Source organism: Rhamphochromis sp. 'chilingali', assembly GCF_963969265.1.
Source record: "Rhamphochromis sp. 'chilingali' genome assembly, chromosome: 22".
NCBI lineage: Eukaryota > Metazoa > Chordata > Actinopteri > Cichliformes > Cichlidae > Rhamphochromis > Rhamphochromis sp. 'chilingali'.
This window is the reverse complement of record NC_137950.1, coordinates 23,698,870-23,712,320: the sequence shown is the minus strand read 5'-3', so window position 1 is coordinate 23,712,320 and position 13,451 is coordinate 23,698,870. Positions and strand designations below refer to the sequence as shown.

General features: G+C 40.4%; 1 protein-coding gene across 9 annotated transcripts in view; it reads right to left on the bottom strand.

The window, feature by feature from the left end:
• The window catches only part of sdk2b (sidekick cell adhesion molecule 2b), a 316,541-nt gene that overhangs the window by 67,026 nt on the left and 236,064 nt on the right, over nt 1-13,451 (bottom strand). For all 9 annotated transcript variants that reach the window (XM_080873223.1, XM_080873225.1, XM_080873221.1 and 6 more), the window contains exons 3-4: nt 10,221-10,327; nt 7,882-8,029 (exon numbers count right to left, since the gene is read on the bottom strand). In XM_080873223.1, the coding sequence (XP_080729349.1) occupies nt 7,882-8,029; nt 10,221-10,327 (255 nt within the window). The remainder of the gene's footprint in view (nt 1-7,881; nt 8,030-10,220; nt 10,328-13,451) is intronic.

Below are 13,451 nucleotides of genomic sequence, written 5' to 3'. Positions count from 1 at the left end.
CGCTCTACTGTGACCCATTGTTAAAACACTGGGATGCTGCAACACATTGCAATGGTTTTCAAATCACTGAAACTTTATATTTAATTGAAAACAGTACAATATATCAAATGTTAAAGCTGGGAAATTCTACATATTTTTTGGGGGGAAAAATGTGCTCATTTTGAGTTTGATGCCAGCCACACAATTCAAACATGCATGGGCATGTTTACATCTGTATTGCATCACATCTTTGACCAACACCACAAGAGTTTGGAAACTAATGAGACCAAATGCTGTAATTTTTTAAAAGGCTAGTGTGCTACAATTCTTGCTTTTTACATGATTTTAGCTTTTCAATTTGAGGCTTTTTTGTCATATTTTTCATTTCATAATGCACTGCTATTGCCATTAAAATTTTAAGTGTCAGGTCAAGCACTCTTATATGGAGCTATGCTGCTGTAATATGTGCAGCATATGGTTTGTCATACTATTGCTGAACTAAGCAAGGCTTTCCTTAAAAACGTTGTCTGGATATCAGCATACAATATGTCACTAGAAAAACCTTGTACATATCATTCAACGGTAATTGTGACTTTACAGATATGCAAGAGCTAATGCATCAGTGGAAAATGGGAAGCAGATGCCGTGATTTATTGAAACAGGTGCAAACACAAACGGAAAAAGAGTATGTAAGGCAACAAAACGTAAAATAAATGACCACTTTTATTCTTAAACAGAGCCTGAACTCTCTAAGGTAGCTTTCTTGATTTTTTTCTTCAAAAATAGTTCTCCGGGCTTGAAGGAAGTCTAAAGCTCTTCTTTGGATGTTAGCTGCCTTTTGTTCCCTTCGCTGTTGAGACGATCCTATACTACCTTAATAATGTTGTGACATCCAATCCAACACTTTTAGTATTCCACTGTGTGTTTTTCTACCCAGGCATGCTTTTACTGTTTGGAATCACCCCAACCCTGCTGAAAATGAATGATAACAAAATGAAACTGTTGCCAATCGGATGCTTTCCATGTGGTACTACACGGTGGATGAAAATCTGGACTTTGCTGCCTTCATAACTCATAACTTCATAACATCAATTTTGACAAGATCCTCAACACCACTGACTGAAAGGCAGCCCCAAATCATGACAGTCTCCACCATGCTTTACAGAACACTGGAGACACTCACTCTTGTACCTCTTTCATAACCTCCTGCGTACAAAGTGACGAAGATTTGAACAAAGCTAACTAACACAATGGCAATAAATGATGTGTTTTTGCAACAGGACCCTATAGATACAATTTAAAACTGGTTCTTTGCTAAGGTACAACATTCGTTGATCGTTTGAGTTGGCCTATTTTATGCCTGAATGATTTACTGTATAGGTCACTGTTAAATGGCTTAATAAGTTAACTAAAAAATCATCTGAAAATGGTAACAAGGACTGAAAATCAGTGAAAAAACAGCCAATGTCTGAAGAAAAATGTTGAAAGATCTTTAGAAGGCTTGGAGAGCTAAAGACTTATTAAAAATAAATAAATAAATAAAGGAAGAAAGTCTGGCTCAGTGGAACCTAGAGATCTACCAATATTGGCAAGAGCCCAAAACAACAATAAAAACCTCTTGATTGCTGCTTCACAGATCTTTTGATTTCCCTGGAGTTTCTTTTTCTACTTTCACTGTCCTTGTATAAACAGACGTCAACATACAGCACAGAACTGAAAGGAATACAAGGAAACTTTTTTAAAAAGTTTTTAAGTGTACACTTTCAGGATTAATCATTAGGTAGATATAATTTTGGCTTCATTGAAGCATGACCTTGCTCATGCACCTCCAAGTCTTAGGCCCTGGTTCTCTGATGGAAAATGTTGGAATGCTCCCTGTGGATTGGGGAGAGAGGCTCGAGGCTTCCTTGTATCTTGGGCTCTTATTCATGAATGATGGAAATGCGGAGTGTTAGCTGGACTGACAGATTGGTGCGGCATCAGCAGTTATGCGGACATTGCATTGAACTGTCATGGTGAGCAGAGTGCTGAGCAAAAAGGTGAAGCTTTCGATTTACCGATCAATCTACGTCTCAATCCGAAATATGGGTAATGACCAAAAGAGTAAGGTCGTGAATACAGTTGTCTAAAATTAGTTTTCCCTCTAGGGTGGCTAGGCTTAGACATAGAGATAGGGTGAGGAGTTCAGACATCCAGGAGGATCTCAGAGTAGAGCCACTGCTCCTGCATGTAAAATGAAGCCAGATGAGGCTGTTTGGGTATCTCATTAAGATGCCTCACCTCCATTTGGAGGTTTTCCAGAAATGGAAATTGTTAGTGGAAGGAGACCCTAGGGTAGAGCTTGAGAGATTATATACCTCCACTGGCCTGGGACTGGACACCTTGTGGTCCTCCAGGAGGAACTACAGAGTATTATTGGGAAGAAGGACATCTAGAATACCCTACATAGCCTGCTACCACTGCAACCCAACTTCAGAGAAAGACAACAGATGGATATTATCTTAAAATATATCTTGTCTTAATTAAACACACAATAGCTTCAGCTGTTGTTCAAACTTCTAATAATCTAGTTGATGAACAGTCAATTTTGGACAAAGGAAGAAAAAAAAGTAGATTTCTTGGTCTCTTGCAAGTAGTGAGGACCAAGAAATATTTAAGAATAGTAAGTCATTTCTTGTAGGACTAGATACATCCATTCATTCATTTAGGAATCTATGTAAATTGTAATTTTTTTTTATGTTATTCTTGCTTCTCCTTGTCGTCTATTCTCTCTTGACCTGAAGATTGTCAGGTTCATGACTAATGCTGGGCAGTTGTAGGCAAATGCAAAGGAAGGGCATGGCTATTCACTGGTCCTCGTGACTAATGGAGAATCCATAGCACGCTGACAGGACCTGAGCATCCCAGGCAGGGCCCATTAATTGATCAGTAGCTACAGCAAATTACTCAAGCGAACTGCAGTGTGTGTGTATGTGTCTCAACGATGTCCTCCCACTGACTCCTCCAGGTCAGGCTCCTCTGTGTTCTGTCTTAACAGACACCTCTACAAGGTTGTTTCGGTGTAAATCCATGCCAAAATGTCAATAGAAAGTTTCTGGGAGAAAAACAACAGGTAGTGGGTAGTGAGTTGTTGTCAGATGTGAAAAAGTGAGGACAGAATCCAGCGCTATATCTAACGACAGACTCACCTTTCAGCCAGGAGCCACACAATTCCTGGCAAATGCATTTAACTAAAAGAGGCTCTGATTACACACGACATTAAGTCTCCAAAATAGCATAACAAATCACAGCAGCTGAATGGAGAAGATCCTCTCGACTACATTTCCATTCACCGAGAGAAGAATGTCAGCCATTAGAAAGTTCTTTTTCTCCTTGCATCCTGTTTCATATATTGTAACAAAAAGACCCTGACTGAACTGATTCATTAAAGCAAAGCTAGATCAATGTCTGGTTGCACATTTCAGCTTACAGTCAAACAAGGACATGTGCTTTGAACCTGGGCAGTACACAACATGAGCACAGCAAAGACTGTAAGAGACAAACGCATCAATAAGTGATTCTGTGAGCTTATGGACGTACTGTTAGAGAGCAAAGGAGTCTCTGCAGCTGCACGAGTCACATTGCAGAAAGTGAGCAGTCACTGTGCCACAGTAAGACGCAGCCTTGCCAAGGGGAATATTGGCAGCAGGGAAGCAAAAATGCAGCATTCATTAAGTTTACACATTCAAGGCCTGGGTGGTGTGTTCATACTACTAACATAATGATGTTCAGCTGGTATCACATATTTCCCCATTACCATCTTTAGATGGCATAAACCAAAATATATAACAAATTCGAATTTGACCCGTAATGGACAGTCGGGACCGTCAAGTTGTATAAGAATCCCAAAAATGTCTTTGAGAGGTTTTATACAGAACCAGAGTTGTGAAATGACTGTCAAACCAGTAATCACAATCAGAATTTGGAGTGCTGAAGTGTGCTTTACTCAAACCACATTTTGAAATAATCATGCAATTATTCTGAAATAATCGGTGCCAGATCAGCCAGAACGGGATCCAGGATTGTAATTCTATTATTTGTTTTACATGTTTTGAATGGACATGGTACGCTCTGGTATTAAAACAAACCACTCAATACGATTTCAGTTATTCAAAGAAGCATCTTTCAGCTCCTTCAAATGGATTTCCTAAATATTTCATCATTGACCCCGCGTAAGAAAGTAAACACGTTCTATTCGTTACAGCCATATTATACCCAGGGTTAATTCTCTCTTTGAACAGTGCTGGTCATACCTAATGAGACGTCAGCCTCTTAAAGTGTGAATATTAATATTTGCTAATCTACAAAGCCAGTGCCGACTCTGAAGGAGTTTGGGTGAACGCTTGGTCTATGATCTTGAGAAAGCTGCAAATAGCAAGACTGGAAGCCAAGCAATCAGGCTATTTTGAACAGGCATGTTTTGAACAGTCACTGCCCTAGTCCCTGATAAACTGAAGGGGGCATTTTATGCTGTCAGCAGCATTCCAATATCGAATACTGACGGTGAGCTAGCCTTTTCTTTCTCTCTCTCTCTCTCTCTCTTTTTTTTTTTTTTGAAATGAACTTGATTTGCACCCAAAATCCATTCCTCTCTGCACACATCCACTAGATCATATTTACTCTTTCTGAAGAGTAAATTCAGTTCCCAGCTGTGGGTGGCCAAAGGACATAAAAATGCCACAGACATCCGCAGTTTAAGCCAAAATAGGAAACATGAGGCGAATCAGGACGGGACAACAAGATGAGGTGAGGACATGATCCAATCTGAGCAATTCCTTATTGTGAACAGTGAGGTATAAAGACCTGAGGACTGAACTGCAAGTTCTGTAAGCTTCATAGCTAAGCATGTGATGATGTGGGTGTTGTGTGTACTGAGAAAAGTGGTCTAAAAACATTCAACATCACTTATTGAAAATTGATGCCTAGGAGCCAAACAGCTTAGTAAGTGGAAATTTAGTACACACTTTGCACCATGTTCTGTACAGCAGCTGTATGCTCCACCAGTTTTTTGATTAATCAATACTTAGATATCTGAATCTTGCCTATAATCTATATTACTGAATCTTATATTCAGTAATCCTGTATATAGAGGATTACTCTCTATTCTCCAGACATCCTCCCTATGTATTCGAAAGATTTGCATTTGAATCATGGATTCAATTCTGCAGCCAGATAAAGATTTATACAGCTATAAATACAAACATTTTGAGGTATGTACTTGTTCTCCTGAGATGTGTATTTTTATATGTGTACCCAACCTGAGACCTAGAGCACCTCACAAGAGTCCTTGCAATCAACAAGTGTCATCCTTGAGTGATTTCTCAGCTTCTCTCACCTTTCTACCACGTACAAAAAATATCACACAAGAACTCTCGAACTACACGATACAGTTTGAGGAAACTCCCAGAATTTCAACTAAATGAAAGCACAATGCAAAAAAAAGAAAGAAAAGAAATTGGTCGTACAGCAGCCTCCAGAGCGAGTGTGAATTATATTAGGTATTAGATTGGTTGGATGAGAGCCTCGACATTTTTTGAGCGATCTGATTGTTTTTGCTCTTTTCTCTTTTGTAGGGGCGCAGACAAGCAGCAAGACAGACCCCTGTAAATGAGGAGCCTGTAAATTAAACTTATGACACCTTAGGATGGCTAGCAAGAGCAGGAGACAATTTGGGGAAATGGTCACCCTGGTTCTAATCCATGGCATGTTTTTGTCAGTCCTCGTTCTCCTTCACCGCCATTCCACTTTAGCTTGTTCCACTATATAACTCTTGTAACACATGGCACACCGAGATCTTCCAGGTGGTCTTACAACAAGAGAACGTCTGAAGAAATGCATAACGATGTGACAGATTTAGAGAGATAGAGCCTTCATGACGGCAACACTTGTGGTTTGGTGCGACTCACTCAGTCGCACTCCCTCATTCTCTCCTCCACTAGCGAGACTTTGATGCCTCTACAGAGTAAACGCTAGTGGCATGAATCAAATTCAATTAAATGATTTTCAATAAAAAAGGCTGCCTGTTATCAACAGTGCTCATTTGCACACTGTGACCTTGGTAGTGCATGTGATATTAGCATTCTCAGAGCTGCGGGGTAGGAAGTGAGGATGAAGAGCAGCAAAGTACACACAGCGGGTGGCCCATAATGGAGACAAAAGAAGGGAGCGAGATAGAGGAGGGAGACAGCGACAGAACGGCAAATGAAGCCGCTATTATGCCTGACACACTGGTCACTGCACATACCACTTGTGACGTCAACAGAGAAGCATAACCTTTTATAGTCGTGCATGAGGTTCACTGATTTGCTGAAGATCTTCTAAAAGAACAGCATACTGCTGAGAAAACTACAGTCTGCGCCACAGAAAGAGGAAGTACATAATTCAAAGACAAATACAATGCTGTTTTTCAATAACTTTCCACAGAACGTCTCATCATTTCTAGCTGAAGCACCAATCTTCCAACACAGTTCAATGCCATCTGGGAATTCCTATACTCCCACACTGATGGATTATAGAGATGCTCGTAAAGACGGGCTCGCTCATGCCTTCAGCTTGTCCATTTTGTTCTATCTGCACAGCGCACACCAGGTTACAAAAAACCTGAGAAATAAGGAACCAGCTGTAACGATGTCAGAGAACACAACCGCATCAGCTTGAGAGAAATAAGAAGTTCAACTTATTTTGTAGATCCTTCTTATTAAAAAAACTATTCTTTAAAAACACAGACAGAGCAGGCTACCGGTGGCCAGCAACCTTCATCTTCTCAGTACGCCTGGGCATTTGTCTCATTGTGATTCTAGGTCAGGGGATGATTACTGATGATGAGAAGATGATAAGAAAGATTCACTCTAACTAAGGGCAAGGTCACCTCCCACTGTGAAGAAATGCAGATGTGATGAGACGGGATAAGTGACTTTTTAACGCACACGCTGGTACACACAAATATCCCCCCCACAAAGATGTGAGTAACCTCAGTACAATGTCAGTCACTGAAAGATAAAGTTAAAACCCTACCGTGTGGAGGTGTAGCCTGTGTAGCATCACGGGGAACATAATCTTAATTAATCTGTCAAATGTTCTTGGAGCACAAGTATAGGCAAGTATATTTATGGACAAATATTCTAAAGTAACTCAGATATTTTAGGCAAAACTAACATAATACATGCAAATGCCCAAACCAAACAGTCAAGTTGCATTTTGGGAAATGTAGTTGTCAGGTTGTGCTGACAGTGTACAGATGCAGTACATTTTCAATTAGTAATAAAATAACAAAGTTTGTATCTGCTTCTTTCTTGGGCCACATAGCACGTTAAAGTGAAGAAAGCACTTTAAAAAAATCTACCTTCATATTTGCATTCTACCTTTTTAAGTGACCAGAATGAGACAGCAATACAAATAGGCTGTCAGGAGGCCCAGTGCTCCATAGCCCTGTCAGACCATGATTTTGCTGTTGGTTGGCAAGCAAAAACAACAAAATAAAGACAGACAATGGGCAACATTAAGAAAAAGACATAGATAAGGAAATAGAAAAGGGTTTTCTTACAAAATTGAAAAAAAATGTGTAAGACGAGAGATATCCCATTGCACACAGAGTGCTGAAACCGTTTTGTCTTCAGCCCTTGTTCTGTAGAAGAAATTCAAGCTGTCCTTCAGCACAAAATCTAGCAAGATGAAAAACAAACAACAGGTAGGAACAGCTGCTCTCAAACTAAAGCCCTCAAACACCTTCAGGGACAAAGGAAAAAAAAAGGAAAAAAAAAACAAACCCAAAAAATATTTCTAGAGTCAAACAGAAAAGCCAAATAAGACACAAAAGGCCCAACGAACAAAAAAACAGAAAAACAACAAGAGAAGAAAACTCACATGCGGCTGCTGGGTGGAATCTTGCGCCCATCTCTGAACCAGGTGACTTGTGGCTGAGGGAAGCTGCGAATGCGTGGTGCTGGAATCACAGCACCCTCTCCCTGAGAGACTGACTGGGTACGTTCGCCTTCCTCAAAACTTCCCATAACTAAAGGAAAACACACAATACACAGACAAAAACAAGGGAAGCAAGAGAGAACAAGAGAGTGAGACTGACAGTCGCAGGAACAAATTACTCTTGCTTTCTTCTTCTTTGACTTTTGGTAACCACAGAGCTTTTGTCATCTGCTGTCTATTGTGAAATTTCACACTATAGCTATTTGATGGACAGCAAAGTGTTGTTGCCATGGTTTCCATGGTACATCAAGCAAGGCTAGAAGGAACCGGCACGTAACGACTCACAGAGGGACATCGAGGGACGCTAAATTGACTAATATTCATATCCCGTATCCTCCTGTGTGGATGCATCAAAGGCAATCAATCTTGATCACCCACTAAATTTGTGCATTGCGCAACATAGTAGATGACCAGCTATGCCGCTTCTCTATTATCTCGTAATATATTTCATTTGTTAGAGTATTTTTATTCATCCCTTGCCTCATTATATCTTAAAAGCTGACAAAACGCTGGACTAATATTACCACCTCCCCCCCCCCCCTTTCCACTCCCGATTTCTAATGGGAATTTATCAACTAGCTGTAAATTCATCTGTTGTGGGTTGTGAAATTCCCCTATGCTGTTACATTAGCAGATGCTGATTGTAAACCTTTACAGGACAACAGTAACAAGTAGACTTTATGTTTTCCTCCTCCAGCACAGTCTGAAACACAGTCACAGCATTATTTTTCTCCAAAGATCATATATTTGCCTCCGTGATTTAAAGGGGAACAATAGGCAGAAATAAATAAAATGTTACATTGAAAACCCAATTATGACACACATTTTGGAGATAATATCTCGGGAACATTCAGGGATGAAGGTGAGGGAGTCTGAACCGAGGATGCTGCGGTGGTTGTGAATCGATGGCAGACTTATTTTTCCTCACTCTCTTTCAAGAGAATAAAAAAAGGTAATCTGGCTTTACGCTGCAGCTGTGGTGCTTAGCTTAAATGAAAATCTGGGAAGTGTGCAAATCCCCCGACTTTGATCTGCAGTTTCAGTGATGTGATGTCCTCCTCCCCTTCTTCCCTAATCTCTAATGCCTCGGCATGTTTCCCTTTCTCTGAGGTGTGTCTCTGCAATTCTAATTGTGCTGCCTCAATAGAATAGTTTCTAGAAGAAATCTCTCCATCTATCCTTCCTTCTTTCTTCTTCTCCCTCTCCCTCCCTTGTCCAGCTCATCCATTCCTTTTGCAGGTGTCCTTAATTCTCCTTTTTTACTCTGCGTCACCATCCATACCACTTCATGAGCAACTGAGAGGGAAGAAGAGAATTATGGAAATGGGAAGTGTTTGGAATAAATAGGAACTGAAATAACAGCAGGGTGGAGGCCAAGAAATAAATAGAAAGCAGTGGTGGCCAGATGACAAAGTCAAGAGAGGGAGGAAGCCGAAACAACAAACAGAACCAGTGATGGACGCCACAAAAAGTCTGTCTCCTGGAGGAGAGGCTTCGGCAACAGTGTGTTTGCCGAATACGAGAGAAGTCGACCCGTGGGACTCAATTTCCTATCACCCTCCCATTTCTTTCTCTTTAGTGGCTGGTTGAGTGCATCGACAGGTACAGCTGTACGTTACATCCATTCAAATGCGGCTGGAACACAGGGAAGCAAGTGAACCAGGCATACCCTAGTAAAGCACGATAATGGACAAGTTGTGTATATGGGAAGGGGGGGTGGATTTGATGTGACAACACTCCAGACACCTCAGTGGCACGTCTAATAGCTCGTTAACAAGACGAGGGAGCTGAGTGGCCTGAAAACGAATGTGAAAATTTGCAGAAACACTGTGCACGGGAGCTCTATTTTTGCCAAAGAAACAACAGATGTTGTTGACAAAGGAGAGAGAATGAAAAAAGCAGCGGTCATATTGAAATGAAGCAAAGTTAAAAAGAACCATGGCAACAATATCAATCTAATGAGAATGCTGAGTGGAACAGCTGTCTGGGATGATAACACTCTGAATGAGATGCAGGTAGATCTTTTACCCTGCCAGCATCTGTCCCTCCCTAGTCAGTCCTTGATACAAAGGCACCCAAAGATAGCGTGGGCCTACTGTGTACTAAACTGCTGCAGTTAAGCGCACACGCTTTCTCTCGCTTAAATCAGCATGTGTCTATTAGACAGCCGTTTATTCATTCGTTGGATCTGTGCTTCAGCTGCGTCCTGTGTTAATACTTACAGGCCACTTGTACTTCTGTGCGCCTCTGCAGAAGGGCTCCCACCCGATTTCTCACAATGCAGCGGTAAAAGCCAGCATGGGAGCGGTCCAGTGAAGGGATTAGGTACCTTTTAACAAGCACAGAAACACACGAGAAAAAGATTTAAATACTTTTAACTCTTAATAAACTAAAAAAAAAACTAATTAAGACAAAAGTAGAATTCAAAGAAGTTTTTTAATTTATAGGCACGAACAAGCTGAAAAGCATTTGAGTGCGCACACACATTAAATACACAAACTTAAGACTATCTAATAGAAGAACAAGGGCATTGAGGACATCGCAGCTTAGCTGTTGTTTATTCCACCGATAATGATACTTGAGAGGCTAACCCAGCCATCACAGTGAAGCCATCCCTCACACACTTACTTAGACACAGGCACTAAGCTCAGACAGCAAACACCTGCATTAAAATGTCTTTTATGCAAACATACACACACATACACATACACACACACACAGAGACAAACAGAACACCCCCCTGGGACAAAGGTTGAAGCCTCATGTCTTCAGCAGCTGACATTCTCACGATGACCTTGACTTCGGTGTCCAGCTGTGATAGCAGTACTGCCTCAGTGCCAGGTGGCGGCAGAGTGACATGTACTTTTTGCAAGGATAGAAGTGTACACTTAGCACTGTCTTGCTAAGGTGTCTAAGGTTTTGGCTTGAGAAAGGACTGCATTAAAACAGTCCCTGTTTTGTTGCAATTAGACTGCAAAGACACACCTAAAAATGACTTAAATAGTGTGAAATGCTGTCATTCTGTCAGACTCCGCTAGTGTCTCTTTTGGCATCAGTGCCTTGACTCACCACCTGCTGTAATTTCTGAAGCCAACAGATAATGCTCCTCTTTTAATGAGGAACAAAGTACGCATCTGGAAGTTCGTTCAGAAAAGGCTAGTGAGGAGATGATGGTTTGTGTACTAATTTTTTATTTTCAAATTCATTTACAAGTTAGATCACATCCTAACATTAACCCTGCAGGCTGAAAAATGCCGCTTAACCAATGCGTTTAAATATAAAGCCAAAAGGTCCTTTGAAAGCATTGATTTATGACAAGCTGGGAGTGAGAATGGGCAGTTTGATGAAACCATAAAGAGAAAACAATGACTTTCTGTTTATTCAACGCAGGTATAGACCTTTGCTTTTAAAAAGTTTCAAGCACATTGAACTTCTAATTGTGTTCTGTAGAACAAAAAGCTTTTAAATTGATTTGTTAGGGTATCAATTGTTTACCAAGTTGATTACCTGAAAGCTAATAGGTGAATATGTGGTATAGTGGTGGGCATCCCCAGTTTGAGACTAGGAGGAGACACAAATCCACCCTCAAAAGATGAGAAGACAGTGTACTCTTTCTGCCAGACAAATGAGAAGGTTCAGATAGGAAGGGCAACTGGCATAAAATAAAAAACTGTGCCAAATCAAATTTGGGGATCCATCTACCATGGCAGCCCCTTGGGAAAATAAGGGAGCAGCCAAAAAAAACCCTTTTCATTACTTGCAAAGTGATACTTGATTGTGTGCTTGTGTCTTTTCAATATCTGGAAAACACCTGGCTACGTCTGTGAGAGAAAACTTCAATAGCACCAGGATACGAAATGGATTAGGGCAATTCATTTTAGAGATCAGGCACACCTCAAAACGGCAGGTGTCAACGTCCTAAAACCTTCCAATAACTAAAAGAAATGACTGCACTGAGGGAGCTACAAGGAGCGGCCGGCTGTTAAAGTGGTTGCACGGACAGTCTCTAATGGCATGTTACATAGCAGCACAACATGCAGAAGTTGCAAGTTAGCCTACAGCCAGTTGCACATGTTTAATTTGAAAGTCACTCTAGCACAGCACACTCTTGTCAAAATACATACTTGTAGGAGGTGAAACAGTTCCCACTAGGAGCATGTGTGACAGCAAAGCTGTCACATTCCTGCATGATATGTGCTCAGAAATGCTTAGAGCACTGCCAGGCAGATTGTTTGAGAGTAACCTTTAGTAATTGTATGTACTGGTTTCTATAGTAACCACATGCAGTTTGTTTGAAAAGTTTTTTTGTGATTTAACCTTTTGTTTACACAGGGCTTTTTTGTCATGAATCAGTGTTTGGCGAGAACATAAGTGAGACTATTTGTTAAAAAAAGAGCAATTTCATAGTTCAGAAGTGCATTCAACAAGCTGTTTGCAGTGAAGTTGGATGCTCGCAGAAGCAAAACTATAACTGCAAACAAAGCAGTTGTATTTTAGAGGCCATCAAAATAATTATTCCCCTAAAAATGCTCTGTTACATATGCCTAATGGTACCTAAATATCTGAAAAGCACTCATCTGGTCTCTTCTGTAGTTGACTAAAAATGCATCAAGAGATTCAAAAGCACTGCAGAGAGCTCAAGGCTCAAGAGAAGAAAAAAGAAATATCTATTTTCTAATAGTGTTTTTAAAGCAAGCTAACCAAAAACATACCCTCCTGCATTACACGCACATAAATATATTTAAAAAGTTTCCACATAGAAGTAGGCTAGAATATATTTTTTAAATTTGGTGATTTTGATCATGCTGACAATCAGACTTTAAAGTAGAAACGAGCATCTATTTTGCTTTAGGGTCATTCAGAACAATTTTACTTGATCTACACTGATCAAATATTCACATAGTGAGGAAAAACGAACACCCAAGAAGGAGCTGCTAGAGCAACTTTAGTGTGCCGTCAGTGTAATCTCTCTGAACTAAGTTTCTAATTTGGTGTTTTAAACATGGTGGTCGAGAACACCATCACTCATTCTCATTAAACGACTGAGTCGCATGCTTTGGAAAGTAGAATCTGCAACAGTTTTCCTTTTTCAAATCAGCTTTTTCTATGTCACCAGTCTCTCATGTATGTGTCAGAAAACTTAATTTCACACCACCTTTAACATGCAAGACAACAAATAAGCAGATAGCTGTTGATTTGCTGTTCCACATGAAAAGGAAGAATTAATTCATAGTGCGCATATCTAGAAGAGCATGGTGCTGTGCTCAGGATTCTGGTTTCTGCTAGTTGGATAAAAAAACTCTGCATTCAAATCTCTGCATGTGAATTTCAAAAAACGAGGATGCCATTATCCTGTTGGACAAGGAATCTTCTTAAGTCCTCCATCGGACAGAGTAGAGATCTGTCAGCAACCACTTGGTAATCATTAGTCACAATATAAAAATGTGCATTTC